Genomic DNA, 15530 nt, shown 5'->3' on the forward strand with positions numbered 1-15530 from the left:
GAACGCACCGGGTCGCTACGTCGAGAGATCAACTTCATGGTGGCTCATTCGCCGCACCGCCACTGCGAGAGCCTCGGTGAACACTTTGGAGCGTGTCGCTCTGCGCGTGATCCAGGAAATCATGAGCCATCAGTATTCTCCGTCGGGACCAGCTCTGGGGACTTACAAAGGAGAGATGCCACTCCAGTCCCGTCCACCGCTGCCGTTCACGTTGGCAGCACCAGAAGTGCCGAACTCATTGGCATACGTCGTCTACAAGATTGGTGGTGACCCTAGTGACTACCAATTCCTACATGAGGCGCCCAAGGAGATCCCGCACGGATACGCGTGCGCATACGTGCCGACCGCGATGAATCGGGCACTCTCGAACCAGGCCGCAACGAGCAGGGACCTCCGGAACAGCGAGGAGGAACGTCGGGAGCGGACCTTGAGGAAGCGTACGTGGCTAGCTAAGTACGCCACTCCGACAAACCTCCGCAGCTCAGCTCCTGCAGCTTGGCTCGTAACCGGAAAAGCAAGCATGGCTGGCTAAGTATGCCACCTCGGCGAATCTTCAGGGTTCGACACCTTCAGCCATCACCGCGGATCAGATTTGTACAATTCTGAAAGATCAGTTCGGCATGATGCCGAAAAGGAAGACATTCGGCTATACCGAGCCGTACCCCAACGAGTACGAATTGATCCCGCTACCCCCCAAATATCGGCTCCCCGACTTCACAAAGTTTAGTGGATCGAGATGGTTCCAGCTCCATCGAGCATGTGAGCCGATATTTGGCGCAGCTGGGCACGATCTCAGCATCAGACGAGCTGCGTGTGAGGTTCTTCGCACAGTCCCTCACAGGATCGGCTTTCGGGTGGTACACATCGCTGCCACCGAACTCAATCCGGACTTGGAAGCAGTTGGAAGAACAGTTCCACATACAGTATCACTCAGAGGCTTCCGAGGCTGGTATTGCCGATCTAGCACAAGTACGACAGAAGCGCGGGGAAACAGTGTCAGAATACATCCAGCGCTTCAGGACCATTAGGAACCGATGCTATTCGGTTCACGTGAGTGAAAAAGAAGCAGTCGAGTTGGCGGTGGTGGGTCTCTCATCATCGATCAAGGACGTGGCCTCCCAAGCAGACTACCCTTCATTGGCGCACATGGTGCGTAGGCGTCGACATATGAACAGCCGTCACCCGGATGTTTACCAGGACAAATTCAAGCGTGCGGTGGTCCTGGTTGAGGCAGCCGAGGATGAAGGTGCTGCGGGAGATCGAGAGGTAGCAGTGGCTGAATGGACTCGGGCGGCAGGCCCCGTGTCCTGCAAATGGGTTAAGCCACAAGGCCCTCCAAAAGGGTTCGACTTCGACGTGACCAAAGCTGAGCAGATTTTCGACCTCTTACTCACGGAGAAGCAGCTAAAGGTACCCGAAGGCCACAAGATCCCCACGGTGCAGGAGTTGAACGGAAAGCCATACTGCAAGTGGCATAACACGTTCACCCACACCACTAACGACTGCAGGGTGTGGCGTCAGCAGATCCAAATGGCGATAGAAAAAGGGCGGCTAATTTTCAACCAGTACGCCATGAAGGTCGACACACACCCCTTCCCCGCCGTTAACATGGTGGAGTATACTTACCATGGAGGGTGCCAGCCAGATTTCTCGTGCAATATCAACATGGTGGGACCCGGGCACCACTCGGTAAGGACGGAGATGAGGGCAGCTGCTCTCATAGCAAAGACACAGAGGAAGCCGCTCCACGCGATCGGCTCCGCCACGACGGCAAGCGCTACATCACAGAGGGAGAAGTGAGGAACGTAAGATATCAGCGACCTCTCTCTGATCACCTCCTCAACAAGTATGTGGGTCAATACGACCAACGCCGGCGATACAACGACGATGATGAAAAAGATCGTCTGGCTAGGGACGACAGGAGACGTCGTCGGCATGATCACGACGAGGAGCGATATGAGCGCCACGCCAAGGAAAAGTCGAGGGAGCAAGACGACGTGGATAGGCACCGGGACCGCCCCTTCTTCGGACACTCGCTGGGATTCAGGAATGAGCCGATTGCCAACAATCGGCAACCGCCCGTAATGCAAACAAAAGAAGAAGGATGCAGCTAACGTGTCCGTGTTCAAACGTCTAGGGCCTCTCCCACCTCGGAACAAGCATGCCGAGTCCGCTCGGGTGGAAGATCTCGAGGAACTAGAGGACGATGATGAAGAAGAAGACAAGTATCATCGGCCAAGGTGGTGCCCCGATGGGCTCAGCCGTTCCCGTAAGCGAAGGGTTCAGCGTCCGCGTGGGTTGGAGGAAGCCGAAAGGTTATACCTGCACACGTTGAGGAAGGCACGGCCTCGATCCGGCCGCCAAAATTCAGCGAACCCTGGACGAAGAAGGTCGGCCACAAAGGAAAGAGTGGCGCCCCAGACAAAAGAAAGCCGATGATGAGACATCGGCTGGCACAAACATGGTCTTCATCCTTCCAACGGAGTTTAGCGCTCCAGGATTAGACGAAGCACCCGTGGCACAACTTGACTGCGGCCCACGGCCGGTCATCTTTGAGAAGCCACGAGAAAGAAGCTACAGGCATCTGAAGGCCCTGTACTTGCGAGGTTACATCAATGGGCAGCCTGTCAACAAGATGTTGGTGGACACCGGAGCGGCAGGTAACATTATGCCATACTCCATGCTACGTCGGTTGGGACGCTCCAGCTCGGATCCGATGAAGACCAATGTGACACCGAGCGATTTCAACGGCCAAGCATCCGACGCACAAGGTGTTCTCGAATGTGGATCCGACCGTAGGAAGGAAAACTCGTCCCTACGATGTTCTTTATTGTCGACAGCAAGAGCTCCTGTGCTGTCCTACTAGGGAGAGATTGGATCCACGCTAACCGTTGCATTCCATCCACAATGCACCAATGCCTAATACAAATGGGATGGAGATGAAGTAGAAGTCGTCCACGCAGATGATTCAGCCGAGATTTCAACGGCTGGCATGAACGTTTGGGAGACATCAGGCCAAGAGCCACTTTCAGGCATCAATTTGGATGACTGCGAGCGCATCGACGTGACAAAGAATGGGGTTAGGCTGGTTTTATCCACCGGCCTGACCGTGTAACAAGAGCAACATCGATGGACAAATGTGGCGATGCCGATCCAAGTAATCGGCCCCAAGGATTTATGGAGGAACTTTGCAAAAAACCTTCATCGAGCAAGCAACGTGGAGGCCGATTCCAGCAATCGGCCAAAATTATCCTCACCATCCATTCTGCCTGGGTTCAACGCCAATCTAATGGGCAATAGGGTTACGTCGGCTAAAAAGCTAGAAGAAGTCCACACTGGTCCTAATCAAGCCGACGTTCGCATAGAGTGCCTTGGCTAATCACAGAGCCGATTTCAGCAGTTACCTGGCAGAATCGGCTCGGGGGGCACCTAATCGGATGAACATGTGCGATACATGTGCAGTGAAACATCGGGGGCCGATAGAAGAATCGGCCCGTAAAAAAAATTATATTTCGCATGATATGTAAGGGACAAAGCCGATGCACGGCCATCGACTCTAGCACAAATTTTATGGGATCTACCAGTAGCATGTGCAAAACACAAGGATCTCCAGCTCTGTGTCAGAGGAGTTCTGCTTCTGAGCCGTTGTGTGATCATCTGCAATATCGACTTTCAATGGAGGAGGGGTGATCGGCTCTGGCTGGCTCTGCATGATAGTTCTCTCAGACATGATCGAGCCCAGGTCCATTTGTCTGAATGGCGTGCCCTCGTCTCTGTTTCGCCTTGACTGAGACTCGGGGGGCAGCTGGCCTGGTGGATGCTCTGTTTTTGAAAGCCGATTGGGTGGCCATCGGCTAGTCCTGCGCCGCGATTTTCGTCAAGGGTGGTGATCCGGCGGAACTCAAACTCATTGATCGAAAGGATGAAGGATAGATCATGAAGGCTTGTTGCGCTGACATCGGCTTATTGAGCTTTGACCAAGATTGCAATCACCCCGTGGTCGAAGAGATGAAGGGCGGTTTATGAGAGACCGATGCGTTGCCATCGGCTCATTGAGAATCGGTTTAAAAGAAATCGGCAAAATCAAATTGGGGAAACTTCTTCATTAATGAACAGGATTTCTTACAAAGAAAGAGCCGATTGCTCAAAGAAGGAAGAACAAAAGAAGGGTCTATTGACCAATCTACTACTACTAGGCCTACACTAGTAGATCCTAATCTACGGGCCATCGCTGCCCTCGTCGTCATCCTCGGAGCTCTCATCGGCACTACTGCCGATGGGCTCCTCGTCGCTGCTCCCGTAGCCCTCTACGGGAGCTTCATCCTCCTCTTCATCGTTGCTGCTGTCGTCGTCCCACCACATGCGGAGGCGTTTCGCGGGCGGGTAGCCCTCGAGGGAGTCGTCGTCGTCTTCCTCCTCCTCTTCTTCAGAGGAGGGGCAGCCGTCCCAGGGGAACCGGTCATCCTCGCTTTCCGATTCCAGTTCCCCGTCGGCGAGGAACTCGGAGATCTTCATCCCCGCGGGTCAAGGACTGGTCGTCCTCGGACCAGATGGAGGAGGCGTGGTCTTCCCGGTCCCATTCTTCTGGGGCGCGGATGTCCTCCGGCGTCTCGCGGGAGGAGGAGGACCCATAGGAAAGACCGGAGGAGGATGAGGAGGAAGAAGACATGGTGGCGCAGGAGGGTTTTTTGGGTGCTAATGCGAAGGGGATGAAGAAGCAAACTGTGTAGAACGGTTAAATAAAGAGGATATGAGGGGAGATTCAATGCCACGGCAGCTTTCGAGGAAGTTGTGCCCAACAGTGAAAATTTCGCAGAGCCACGCGGAGAAGTGGAAGAGGCAAGGCATCGTAATGAAGGATACTGCGGCAGTCCTGCTCTGCCACGACATGACCCGACGAAAGAAAACGTAATGATTTTGGAAATGTCATTTCCAAAACCAGGGGGGCATGTGTTATCACCAGAATTTGACCGGATCAGAGGTGGGACGTGATTGGAGATGGGCTTGAAGATTATATACGGAAGAAATACGTGAATCGGCCTTATATGCAAAGTTTGGGCTAGTTTGCCCTTTTATATGTAACATAGTAGATTACGTATCGGTTAGTTAGAGTTTGCCTCGTGCACGGTTGGGATTATTCCCACATTAGAAAGTCCCCCGGACTATAAATATGTATCTAGGGTTTATGAAATAGACAACAACCAACGTTCAACACAAATCAATCTCGGCGCATCGCCAACTCCTTCATCTCGAGGGTTTCTTCCGGTAAGCACCATGCTGCCTAGATCGCATCTTGCGATCTAGGCAGCACAAGCTTATTACGTTGTTCATGCGTTGCTCGTGCTGAAGCCTTTTTTATGGCGAGCAACGTAGTTATCTTAGATGTGTTAGGGTTAGCATGGTTTTTCGTATCATATGCTGTCGTAGTGCAACCCTTATACATCTAGCCGCCCTTACACCTATCTTAGGTGTAGGGGCGGCACCCGCTTGATCATTGTTTAGTAGATCCGATCCGTTACGGTTGCTCCTTGTTCTTCAAGGATTAGTTTAATATCCGCAATAGTTAGGCCTTACAAAGGGTTGGAGGATCCAGCGGCGTGTAGGGTGTAGTTTGCTAGCCCTAGACAGGATGTTCCGGGGATCAACCTCGTGTTGGTTTTTTGGCCCTGTCTAGGATCGGCTTACGATCACCGTACGCGAGCGCGAGGCCCAATCGTGAGTAGGATGATCCGATTATGCGGTGAAAACCCTAAATCGTCGTAGATCGCTTTAGCTTTATCTTGATCAAGCAGGACCACCATATATTCGTACACCTCGTACGAATCATGGGTGGATCGGCTCTTTGAGCCGATTCACGAGATAACCCGAGAGCCGATCGAGGCTCGTATTTAATGTTTACGTGTATGCCATGCGGGAAACTAAGCGAGGCATCATCCAACACCTTCCCGACCGGGTATAGGTCAGGTGGCACGCCCTTGCGACGAGCATCGGACGTGTGACCAGAAGGCTTTGCGGGCCGTCGCTCGGAGGGACCAGGGCCAGCCGCAGTCCTGGGAGATTCCCGGCTCTACGGTGTTGCCAGTCGCTGCCCGCCGGTGGGTTTCTGACCGCAACAGCTTCTTACTGATCCCCAGTTTCTTCAGCAAGTTAATGTCTTGGGCAGAGATTTTGGATCTCTCCCACTCAGCGCTCCCCAGATCCGCGGCAGCCATCTTGGATTCAGGAGTATTGTGCCTGGTGAGTCTGCGCGGTGGCATCAACAATGGCGCATGAGCACAGTGCGAGCGTGGTGGAGCTCAAGGAACTATGGGGCGCAAGGAAGGATTTTGGCAGAGGAGAGCAGAGGAGCGGCGGAAGCGAAAGTGTGGAAGGAGGAAGACGATGACCTTAAATAAAGGTGCGGTGAATCGGCGCACCGTTGGATGGAGAAAATGTGAGATAGATGGTGTACACGTGGAATAGGGGTAACAAAGTAATTTCAGTATGAAGGCGTTACAGTGCGTGCGCCAGGAAAAGCGGAGGACATGTGTCCCCCACTTGCACGACGTGTCAAATTGATGAGATTTCTGGGCCCGCAAGACAGAGAGAGAAAATTACCCGTGTCTTCCCGATAAATTGGTCGTGGCTATCATCAGCAATGATGTCACCTTGATAAAAGAAAATCTCGGCTATGAAGTTTCATAAGAAGAGCGACAGCAGAAGATTATTGATTATTTCGAGAGCCTTTGATCAAATACAAGTTTTTGACCAAATGCTCGGGGGCTACTTTGGAAAAAAGAAAAATTCGAGTATGGCAAAATAGAAATGGCGATAGCCTATGACCAAACGCAAGCATTTGTCCATAGCCTCGGGGGCTACTCCCATCGGGAGCGCTGTTCGCGCACCCGATAGATATAAAAGTTCGAGAAAGAATGACAATATAGCGACATGAGGCATTAGAGTGTTGAGCCTACAACCAAGCACTAGTCCTTGGCTGTAGCCTCGGGGGCTACTCCCATCGGGAACGCTATTCGCGTGCCCGATGAAATTATAAAAAAAAGAGAAGAAAAGAGAGAGGAAAAAGAAAGAAAGAAGAAATGAGTATATTTCGAGTTATATAAATAAACTCTACATATACTCCCATCGGGAAGGCAAACTAAGTCATTCGTTGACTCAAGAAAATGTGCTATTCCAAGCAGCCGAAAAAGCACTCGACAATATATTCTCAGAGCGCCAAAGTTGCGAATAATCTCTGAATGCCGCATAATTTGCGAAGGTAAGACCCCAGATCCGTTCTGAGTGGCGTGGCGCCGTCTCTGACGTCGGTTTGCTACTTTTTTCCGTATCAACAGATGCGAAGAAAAATCCTAACGGACGCGTTAGGTACCCGATAAAATATGACTGGGACTCGACAGAATGGTAAGACCTTAAGCGGCACTCGTCGAAGTTTACACCAAGTATCCCGAGATCATGTCCGGGGACGTGATCTTAAAGTAGGTTTTTGCGGATTGCCACTAGAGCAGTTAACTAGTACCTGATCCGTCAGATGAACTAGCCCCAACTACCATCATCCCTGTACAATATATAATTGCATGTCGAAGGATATGTGATAAATTCAACAGAGTTATTGAATGATTAAAGCTGGAGATTTGCCTTGATTCTTCGATTCAAATAAAATCTCGGGGGCTACTGACATAGGCATCTCCAATGGGCCTGCCGAAGATGGTACCCGGGGTTTATTGAAAGCCCATAACCCGAAGAGCAAGAAGATTCGGAAGTTCAAGATACTATTAAGAAAAGCTAGAGTTATAATAGGAAGCACTATTTGTAATCTTGCGGGACGGGTTAGAAACCCTCCCGGACTCTGTAAACTTGTGTATCACGAATCCCTCGGCTCCGCCTCCTATATAAGGGGGAGTCGAGGGACAAAAAAGGATCGAATCATTGTTTCACAAACCCTAGCTTTTACATCGTCGAGTACTTTTCGGCTGAAATCTTTCAGATCTACTTGCCCTCTACATTCAACGAAATCCTAGTCTACTACTTGTAGGCATTGACAAGTTAATACATTGTCAACTGCTAAGCTATTTGTCATCAACATGTGAATTCTAAGTTATTTCAATCTCTTTTTCGTTTAGGTCAGGAAGAGCAAATGCATCGCATTTTTATCAAATAGTGTTGTAGTACCTCAAAAGGGAATATTTTGTGGTGCAGCCAGAGGTTTGTCCATGTTCTTGTGCTCGAGACAATACCCACGGGTCCACATGTCAGCCACGCACATCCCAGATCCCACGAACGAACTTGGCTTGTGAAACAGCGGGGAAACAGTATCCCCTCCGCCTCCCTCCGTTTCACCCGCGCCGCCGCCGCCGTCCTCGCAGCGACGCCCTCGTCCCAGCGCCGCCTCCTACCGTCGGCCGGCACCGAGAGCCGAGGGTACTAGAGCCCGACCTCTCGTGCCCGTACCTATTTCCGTCCCCATCCTAAGGGGTCCACCGGCCAAAGACCATGTGGCGGCGAGCCGGACCGATCCGCCTCCGCCTCGCCGAAATCACCGGCCGCCGCGCCCGACGGCCCCTGGGACCTCCTGCTCCCGCCGAAACCTTCTCTTCCTCCGCGCCCGCTTCATCCTCTCTCCACCACAATCTTGGTACCTTCCGGGATTCCATCGGGGCTCCTCCCTCCCGAAGTCTATCGACGGGTGGCGGCGGCCGCGAGTGCTGGAGCTGCGGCGCCAAGGGGGCGTTTCTCTCCTGCGGGTCCTGCAGGAGCGTGCAGCCCGTCGATCCCGCCGTCGACTACTTCCGAATCTTTGGCCTGTGAGTAGTTGCAGACTTCCCTTATGAACTCCACTTATAATGCAAGTAAAAAAAAAAGTCCACTCAATGTTGCTGCGATCATGATGTTTAGCCTAGTTGAGATGTCCGTTGAATGAATTCTTGCGTGCTGCACAGCTTTGTACCTATGATTAACTGGATGCGCTGTCCTGTAGTATTGTACCGTTTGCTTCTTTTTAAGCTGTTGTTAGAGCAGGTCTAACAGACCCCGTAAAAGGGGCAAACCCGTATAATAACCGCCGGTTTGAGGGTTTCGGCTCTACCCGGCCGTCTAGCACGCCCCGTAAAAACGGCCCCCGAATCGTTTTTTGCTGTTTTCGAGTACGGGCGGGTCCTCGCCCCTACTTGTGCGGGGTGGGAGCGGGGATAGTGGGCGAAACCACTATCGTCCACTCCACTGCGCGGGAAGCATTTCGCTGAAGCCAACTGCCGCCGCCCGATCTCCTCCCCCGCGCCATTCCCGGCCGGATCCGGCCGCCATGGACCGTCCGCAAGAGCCGCCTACCGCCGGCGGTACACCTCCTTCGGGCGCGGTGGTTGATGTCCCCGTCGGAGGTCCGCCGGCCGCCGGCGTCGTGTCCACCATGATCGCCTCCACCATCCCGTCGAAGAGGAAGAGGATCCCGAAGCAATTCTTCGAAGCACCGGCGGCGGCCGCCGATTCACCGGCAAGCGCCGCCGGCTGCCAAGAAGACGGGCCGGTTGAAGACCAAGGCCGCCGGGCCGAGGGGCGTGGCGCCGGCCAAGGTGCGGACCAAGGCAATCAGCCGCATCGGCCTCGCGCCTCCGCCGGCCTCCAAGGTCACGACCCCTCCTCCGTCCGTTCCGGCCGTTGCGCTGCCCGCGCCGCCCGCGCTGCCGCCAACCACCATCGACGTAGACAAGGTGTTCGATGTTGAGTCCACAACATCGTACTTGGACATGCTCAACGATTCCGCGGTGAATTTGGACGCCGGTATCGGTGCATTCGATGGGGAGTGCAATGTTGAAGACTTTGATGATGAGAAGGAGGATGAGGGTGACGAGGAGGTGGTTGAGGTTGATCCGGCTGCCGCCGGTTCTTCGTCGACGCCGAAGCCACGCACGGCGAACTACGGCCGAGATCGAGGACGTCATCTTGGTCCGTGCTTGGAGCAAGGTGGGGATGGATGCGTGCACCGGAGTGGACCAAGGCGGCAAGCGCTATTGGCAGCGCATTGAGGATCAATACCACCAGCTGAAGCCTCGCACGAAGAGCATGGCGGACGGATCCTACCGCTCCCTTGAAGGCCGATGGAACATCATCAAGCCGGCTTGTTCTCGTTGGAGTGCTGCCATGGATCAAGTGGCCGACAACCCTCCTAGTGGATGCGTGCCGGAGGACTACGTAAGTTTTCCTTGTGTTGATGATGTGTTCATGATGTGGAAACATCTCCTCATACTATTGTTGTGCAGCCCAAGTATGCTCAAGGTAGGTACAAGGACATGGCCGGCTCAAAGAACAAGGAATTTCAATTTGAACATTGCTTTTCCATCCTTCAACATCTTCCTAAATGGAAGTTGCGGGACAACGAGCCAAAGTGCAAGAAGGAGGCACTTATCACCATGGATGATGAAGCGGAGGACATGAGGGGGAGAAACACCGGCAAGCCCGAGGGCAACAAGAAGGCCAAGGAGAGGGTCAAGGTAGAACTTGAAGCAGCTAGCTTCCGGGAGAAGTTGGATCAACTCATGAAGTCCAAGGAGGCATTGACGATGAAGACGTTGGAGACCAAGCTCATCATCACCGACAAGAAGAGTGTGGTGAAGCTTGCCAAGGTGCAAGCAAGGAAGGAGCTTGACATGAAGATGATCGCAGCCAAAGAAGCCAAGGCCATGAAGGAGCTCTTGGCCGAGGAGAGGAAATCATGATGATGCGCACCGACGGCATGGACGAGGATCAGCTGGCGTGGTGGAAGGAGACCAAGGCGGACATCATTGCGAGGAAGAAGGCTGCGCGTCAAGCTCGTGATCAAGGTGAGTCTCCGGCGAGCGGTGGCGCCGGTGGTGATGGATCCGTTGATGGTTGATCACATTTGGGAATTCCGTGGCTTGAACATTGCCTATGATCGTGTTGTGATGTTAAAACTATGAATTATGCATCACATATTTTGGATGTGCTATGTTTGATGTGAAATTGTTGTGCAAATTTCTGTCTAAAACCCTGTTTTGAGGGGCCAAAACTCGGGCGAGCTAGCAGAGCCCGTATCCCACCCCGTAAAACAGAATATTCTGTTTTACGGGGTGGGGATACGGGCTCTGCTAGCTCGCCCGAGTTTTTGGCCGGCGAAAACCGGATACAGGGCCCTTTACTCGTGTTATACGGGGCGAAAAAATACGGGGCCTGTTAGACATGCTCTTACTATCCCAGCATGACAACAACTTCAAATGACTTCTTAAAGTTTCTAAAATTGCAAAAGGTTGAGTTGTTGTCATGCTGGTATAGTAACTCTCTGCAAGGGAAAATAATGGGGAATATTAATGGCCGTTGATTGAATTCTTGCGTGCTGCACAGCTTTGTACCTATGATTAACTGGATGCGCTGTCCTGTAGTATGCTACCGTTTGCTTCATCTTAAACATCACTTGCTCACATCATGGTAATCACATGATTGGTTCATCTCCTACAAACGACTCCTCAAAGTTTCTAAACTTGCAAAAGTTGAGTTGTTGTCATGCTAGTGCAGTAATACTCTGCGGCTTAAACATACGGAACAGTGATGAACTATTTCATTGGTTCTGCAGGGACCGAGGATACGATATAAAGGACAACAGCTTAGAAGGGAAGTACAAAGACTGGCAGAAGAAGTTACATCCTGACCTTGTTCATTCTAAATCTGAGGTACAGACTGGCATTCCTAGCAAAAGTTAGATATTTGCCATTTTAGTCTGAGCCTTCAAACCTCTTCTGATATGGCTTTTGTCTCCTGCAGAAAGAGAGAGCTTTTGCGGCTGAGCAGTCGGCGCTTGTGATTGATGCATATCGCACTCTGAGCAAACCTTTACCAAGGGCATTATACATGGTAAGTTCCTCTAGTAGTGTTTTAAAGTTTCACTGATGCACAGGTGTTCCATTATCACCACGGTTGTTTGTAATCGACCTTGATGTAATGCTGTGTGATACACTAATTGGACAATCCCAGCCCAGCATGAAAGAAAAAAGCATCCTTATGCTCCATGACCATTACATGTGGACATAAGGCCAGATTTTGTGGTTGTACCTTTTTCTTCTCTTCGTTGGCTGACATAATACTGTTAAGTCACTTTTCAACCATACTAAACCTTTGGCAGCTGGAACTTGAGGGGATACACGTTGATGAGGAGAAGACTATCAATGATCCAGGACTTCTTATGGAGGTGAAGTGTTGGATCTCCCCTTCTATGCTTTACATGCAGCCATCACCAAATTCTGTTTTCATGTAGCTTTTCATATAACTTGCAGATGATGGAGATACGTGAAGCTGTTAGTGAAGCCGATGATTCCCAAACTCTGGAGAAGATCCAATCTCAGGTTCTTATGAAACACATTTACAACGTTTCATCAATGGAAAGCATAGTTATGCTTCAGTATTTCTGGGTTCACATTGTTCACAACCTTTTTCAGATGAAGAGGAAGCTCGAAACCTGGTCCAAATCTTTCCAGGAAGCATTCGACAAGAGGGACTTTAACCGTGCAGTGGAAGCTACACAGAGAATGAGATACTATGAACGAGCAATGGAAGAAACTGTGAAGAAGCTCTAATCTAATTTCAGCAGGTCCCATTGTGCCTTGTAACCGTTTACCCAGTGAAGAAGGTACACTAAATTTAAAGTTCTTTTTTTTCCTTGCTGATTTCATCAGGCAAAACATAAATAAATGTGAGATTCTCCTAGGAATATGCAGCAAGCCAGCCTATTTCAACAGTATTGCATACCCTTACAAATCCCAATTTACAAGTTGCCGTTTCATATTCATTTTCTCCTAACAAGGATTCACGTTCATCCTTGCAGGATCAGTGAAGCAGATAATTGGGCAGGAAACATGCATTCGTGTTGGAGCTGGATGATTTATCATTGGTGCATCCTCAAGTTAGCTGAAGGAACCAGGAGCAAACAAGGACAATTTTCCTGCTTTCCTAGCTAAAGTTCGTCCAAACGCAACCAGATAAAGTTTCGAGCAACATCGCAATGAGAATAGTTGTAATATAATACTGTAAAGCTGCCACATACCTCCTCACATGGATGTTGATAATGATAACATAATGCTCGAAAATGTTGGTTACTTTTTCGCTTGCTGATTCTTTGAGAATAACAAGATAACTTCTCATAAGGGAAGTTGCTGAGCTCACATGTATGAGCGCACACTCTCACAGCCATGCTTCTAGTATTGTAACAAACGGTTTATGATTCATCATATTTTTATCGTTCTTACAAGTTGCTCCTACCATATACATTTGTCTAAAAAATTGAACATGGAATACTACTGCGAAGATCAAATTGCAGTCGACACAGTATGTTAGCACATCTGCAAGATTAAACAAATGAGTCTTCTGAGAAGGACCGTTGCCTCCGCAGATGCCACTTTGACTGGAGGATAGAGTCCGCTAGCTTGTGCTTGCCCTCCATATTCAGACCATGAACAACATTCCTGAAGTTTACTGCGCTCGGGATGATGCCACCATCCAGCATATCATGGATGAGCTGCAACCCATCCTCCGATCTTCCAGCTTTGCAGAGGTATGTTATGAACATAGAGTAGGTCTCAAAGTCTGGCAGCGGTCCTTTCAGTTTCATGCGTCGTAAGACATCCCATGCCTCTGAAACCCTACCCATTCCCATGAGACCGCGTATTAACGCAGAGTAAGTGACGACGGTAGGCTCACATCCATTCTCTGCCATCTCCTTGAACATGTCCATTGCCTTGGCAACATCTCTCTTCTGAAAGAAGTAGATGATGAATGAGGTATATATATGGGTGCTTTGACATATACATGCATTCTTCATTTCTGCAAGCTTGGCCACAGCGTCTTCAAAGCGATCCCACCTAAGTAACGCGTGAATGAGGCTCCCATAGGTGTGCTCATTTCTGAAGCAACCACATTTCTCGATATCGTCAAACAAGCTGACAGCTTCCTCCTTTCTATCAGACCTGCACAATGATCTAAGGAGTATGGAGTAGCCAATCTGTGCAGGAAATCCTTGTTTACACAAGGATACTATTGAGGTTCTTGCATCAACCAACATCCCGCATTCGCATAGCGCCAAAATATACCCGCAAAGCACCTGACTATCAAGTATGTAACCTGCATTAGTCATTTCCTTGAAGATCTTGATTGCAGCATCTACTTTTCGGCCTTTTCTGCGGCTGACATACATTATCAGGTGATTGTAAGTGCTTTTGCCAGGCTGAAAGCCTTCTTGCTTCATCTGATAGAATGTCTCAAGGGCCAATTCTGTGAGACCAGCATTACCATACTGACAAATCATGATATTCCATGTATCCACTGTTGGGGAGCATTCTGCCCATGCCATTTCTCTGTAAAGGTGCCTCATGTGCTTGAAGTCTTTTGCAGAGCCTGCAAGTTTCATAGCCAGGTTGTATGTATCTGTTGTCTGCATGTAGTAGGACCGTTTCCCCACCCAATAGAAGAACTTCAAAGCAGCATGACCTTTTCTCTTGCAGCGCTTCATGATGGCAATAACAAGTTCTGGAGTAAAATGCAGCGACCTCATCTCTAGGGCCTGTTGGATCGAGCTCCAATTGTCCGAAGATGATAGGATCTGACATATTTCTTCAACATCTTCATCGCTGTAGCGCTTTGCTTGTTCTATGCGATGCACGCCATCATAAATTGAGCACCTTGGGGCCGTGTAATCTTTATCTGAAGCAGATTTGGATGATTTCCTCTCTTCTGGATCAGACTCGGATAATTTCTGGAATTCATCAATTGTGTTACCTTTTTCCGATGGTCCACATTCCATATCTTCTCTAGGCCTTCTAAGACAAAGAGAGGCCCGCATCCTCTCAACAATGCTAGCTTCCTCCAGAAAGTTTTTGTGACGCAAAGCAGAAATAATACGGTAGAAAGTTTCTCCAGAAGGCCTGAAATCACATTCCAGCATTTCCTTCAGAAGTTCTAATGCCTCAAGGGGCATGGAGGCCTTACAGAGCTCTTGGATAAACACTGTATAAGCTTTAATTGTGGGTCTCTGACCGCTCTGGTTGATTTTTCTGAGCAGGTTCCATGCTTCAGAAATATTTCCGCTGTGAATATGCCCAGCTATGAGAGCTGTGATCGTTACAGTATCTGGTTGAACACCAATTTCCTTCATCTCCTCATACAGTTGACAGGCTGCTTCATATTGATCAAATGTAAAGAGGTGCTGCATGAGCTGAGTATAAGACGATGCCAACGGAACACAACCATACTCTCTCATGCCCTGAAGCAACTCGAGTGCCTTTGTACGATTTCCTTCCCTCAAGTAGCCATCAATGACAAAACCAAATGCTGTGCTGCTAATAGACGATCTGTTCTTCATGTGCTCAATAACCTGCAGAGCTTCATCCATCCTTCCGCTTCTGCACAACCCCCTCAAGAAGATTTCAAAAGCAGATGAGCTAGCCATGGACTTGTTAATCATCTGCTGAAAGACTTTCTTCGCCTCTACTATTTTTCCTGAGACACAGAAGCTTCGTAGAACTTCCGAATAACAATAC

At 50.0% G+C, this 15530-nt stretch overlaps 1 protein-coding gene across 1 annotated transcript; it reads left to right on the forward strand.

Annotated features, from left to right (window-relative positions):
* The first annotated feature begins 8472 nt into the window (after positions 1–8472).
* Positions 8473–13100, forward strand: LOC124692047 (iron-sulfur cluster co-chaperone protein HscB homolog). Its single transcript, XM_047225346.1, has 7 exons — positions 8473–8798; positions 11579–11675; positions 11767–11856; positions 12125–12190; positions 12276–12344; positions 12438–12628; positions 12824–13100. The coding sequence occupies exons 1-6, from the start codon at positions 8488–8490 to the stop codon at positions 12573–12575; spliced, it is 771 nt and encodes a 256-aa protein (XP_047081302.1). The 5' UTR covers positions 8473–8487; the 3' UTR covers positions 12576–12628; positions 12824–13100.
* Positions 13101–15530: the final 2430 nt, after the last annotated feature.

The sequence above is a fragment of the Lolium rigidum genome, chromosome 2 (assembly GCF_022539505.1).
Source record: "Lolium rigidum isolate FL_2022 chromosome 2, APGP_CSIRO_Lrig_0.1, whole genome shotgun sequence".
Lineage (NCBI taxonomy): Eukaryota > Viridiplantae > Streptophyta > Magnoliopsida > Poales > Poaceae > Lolium > Lolium rigidum.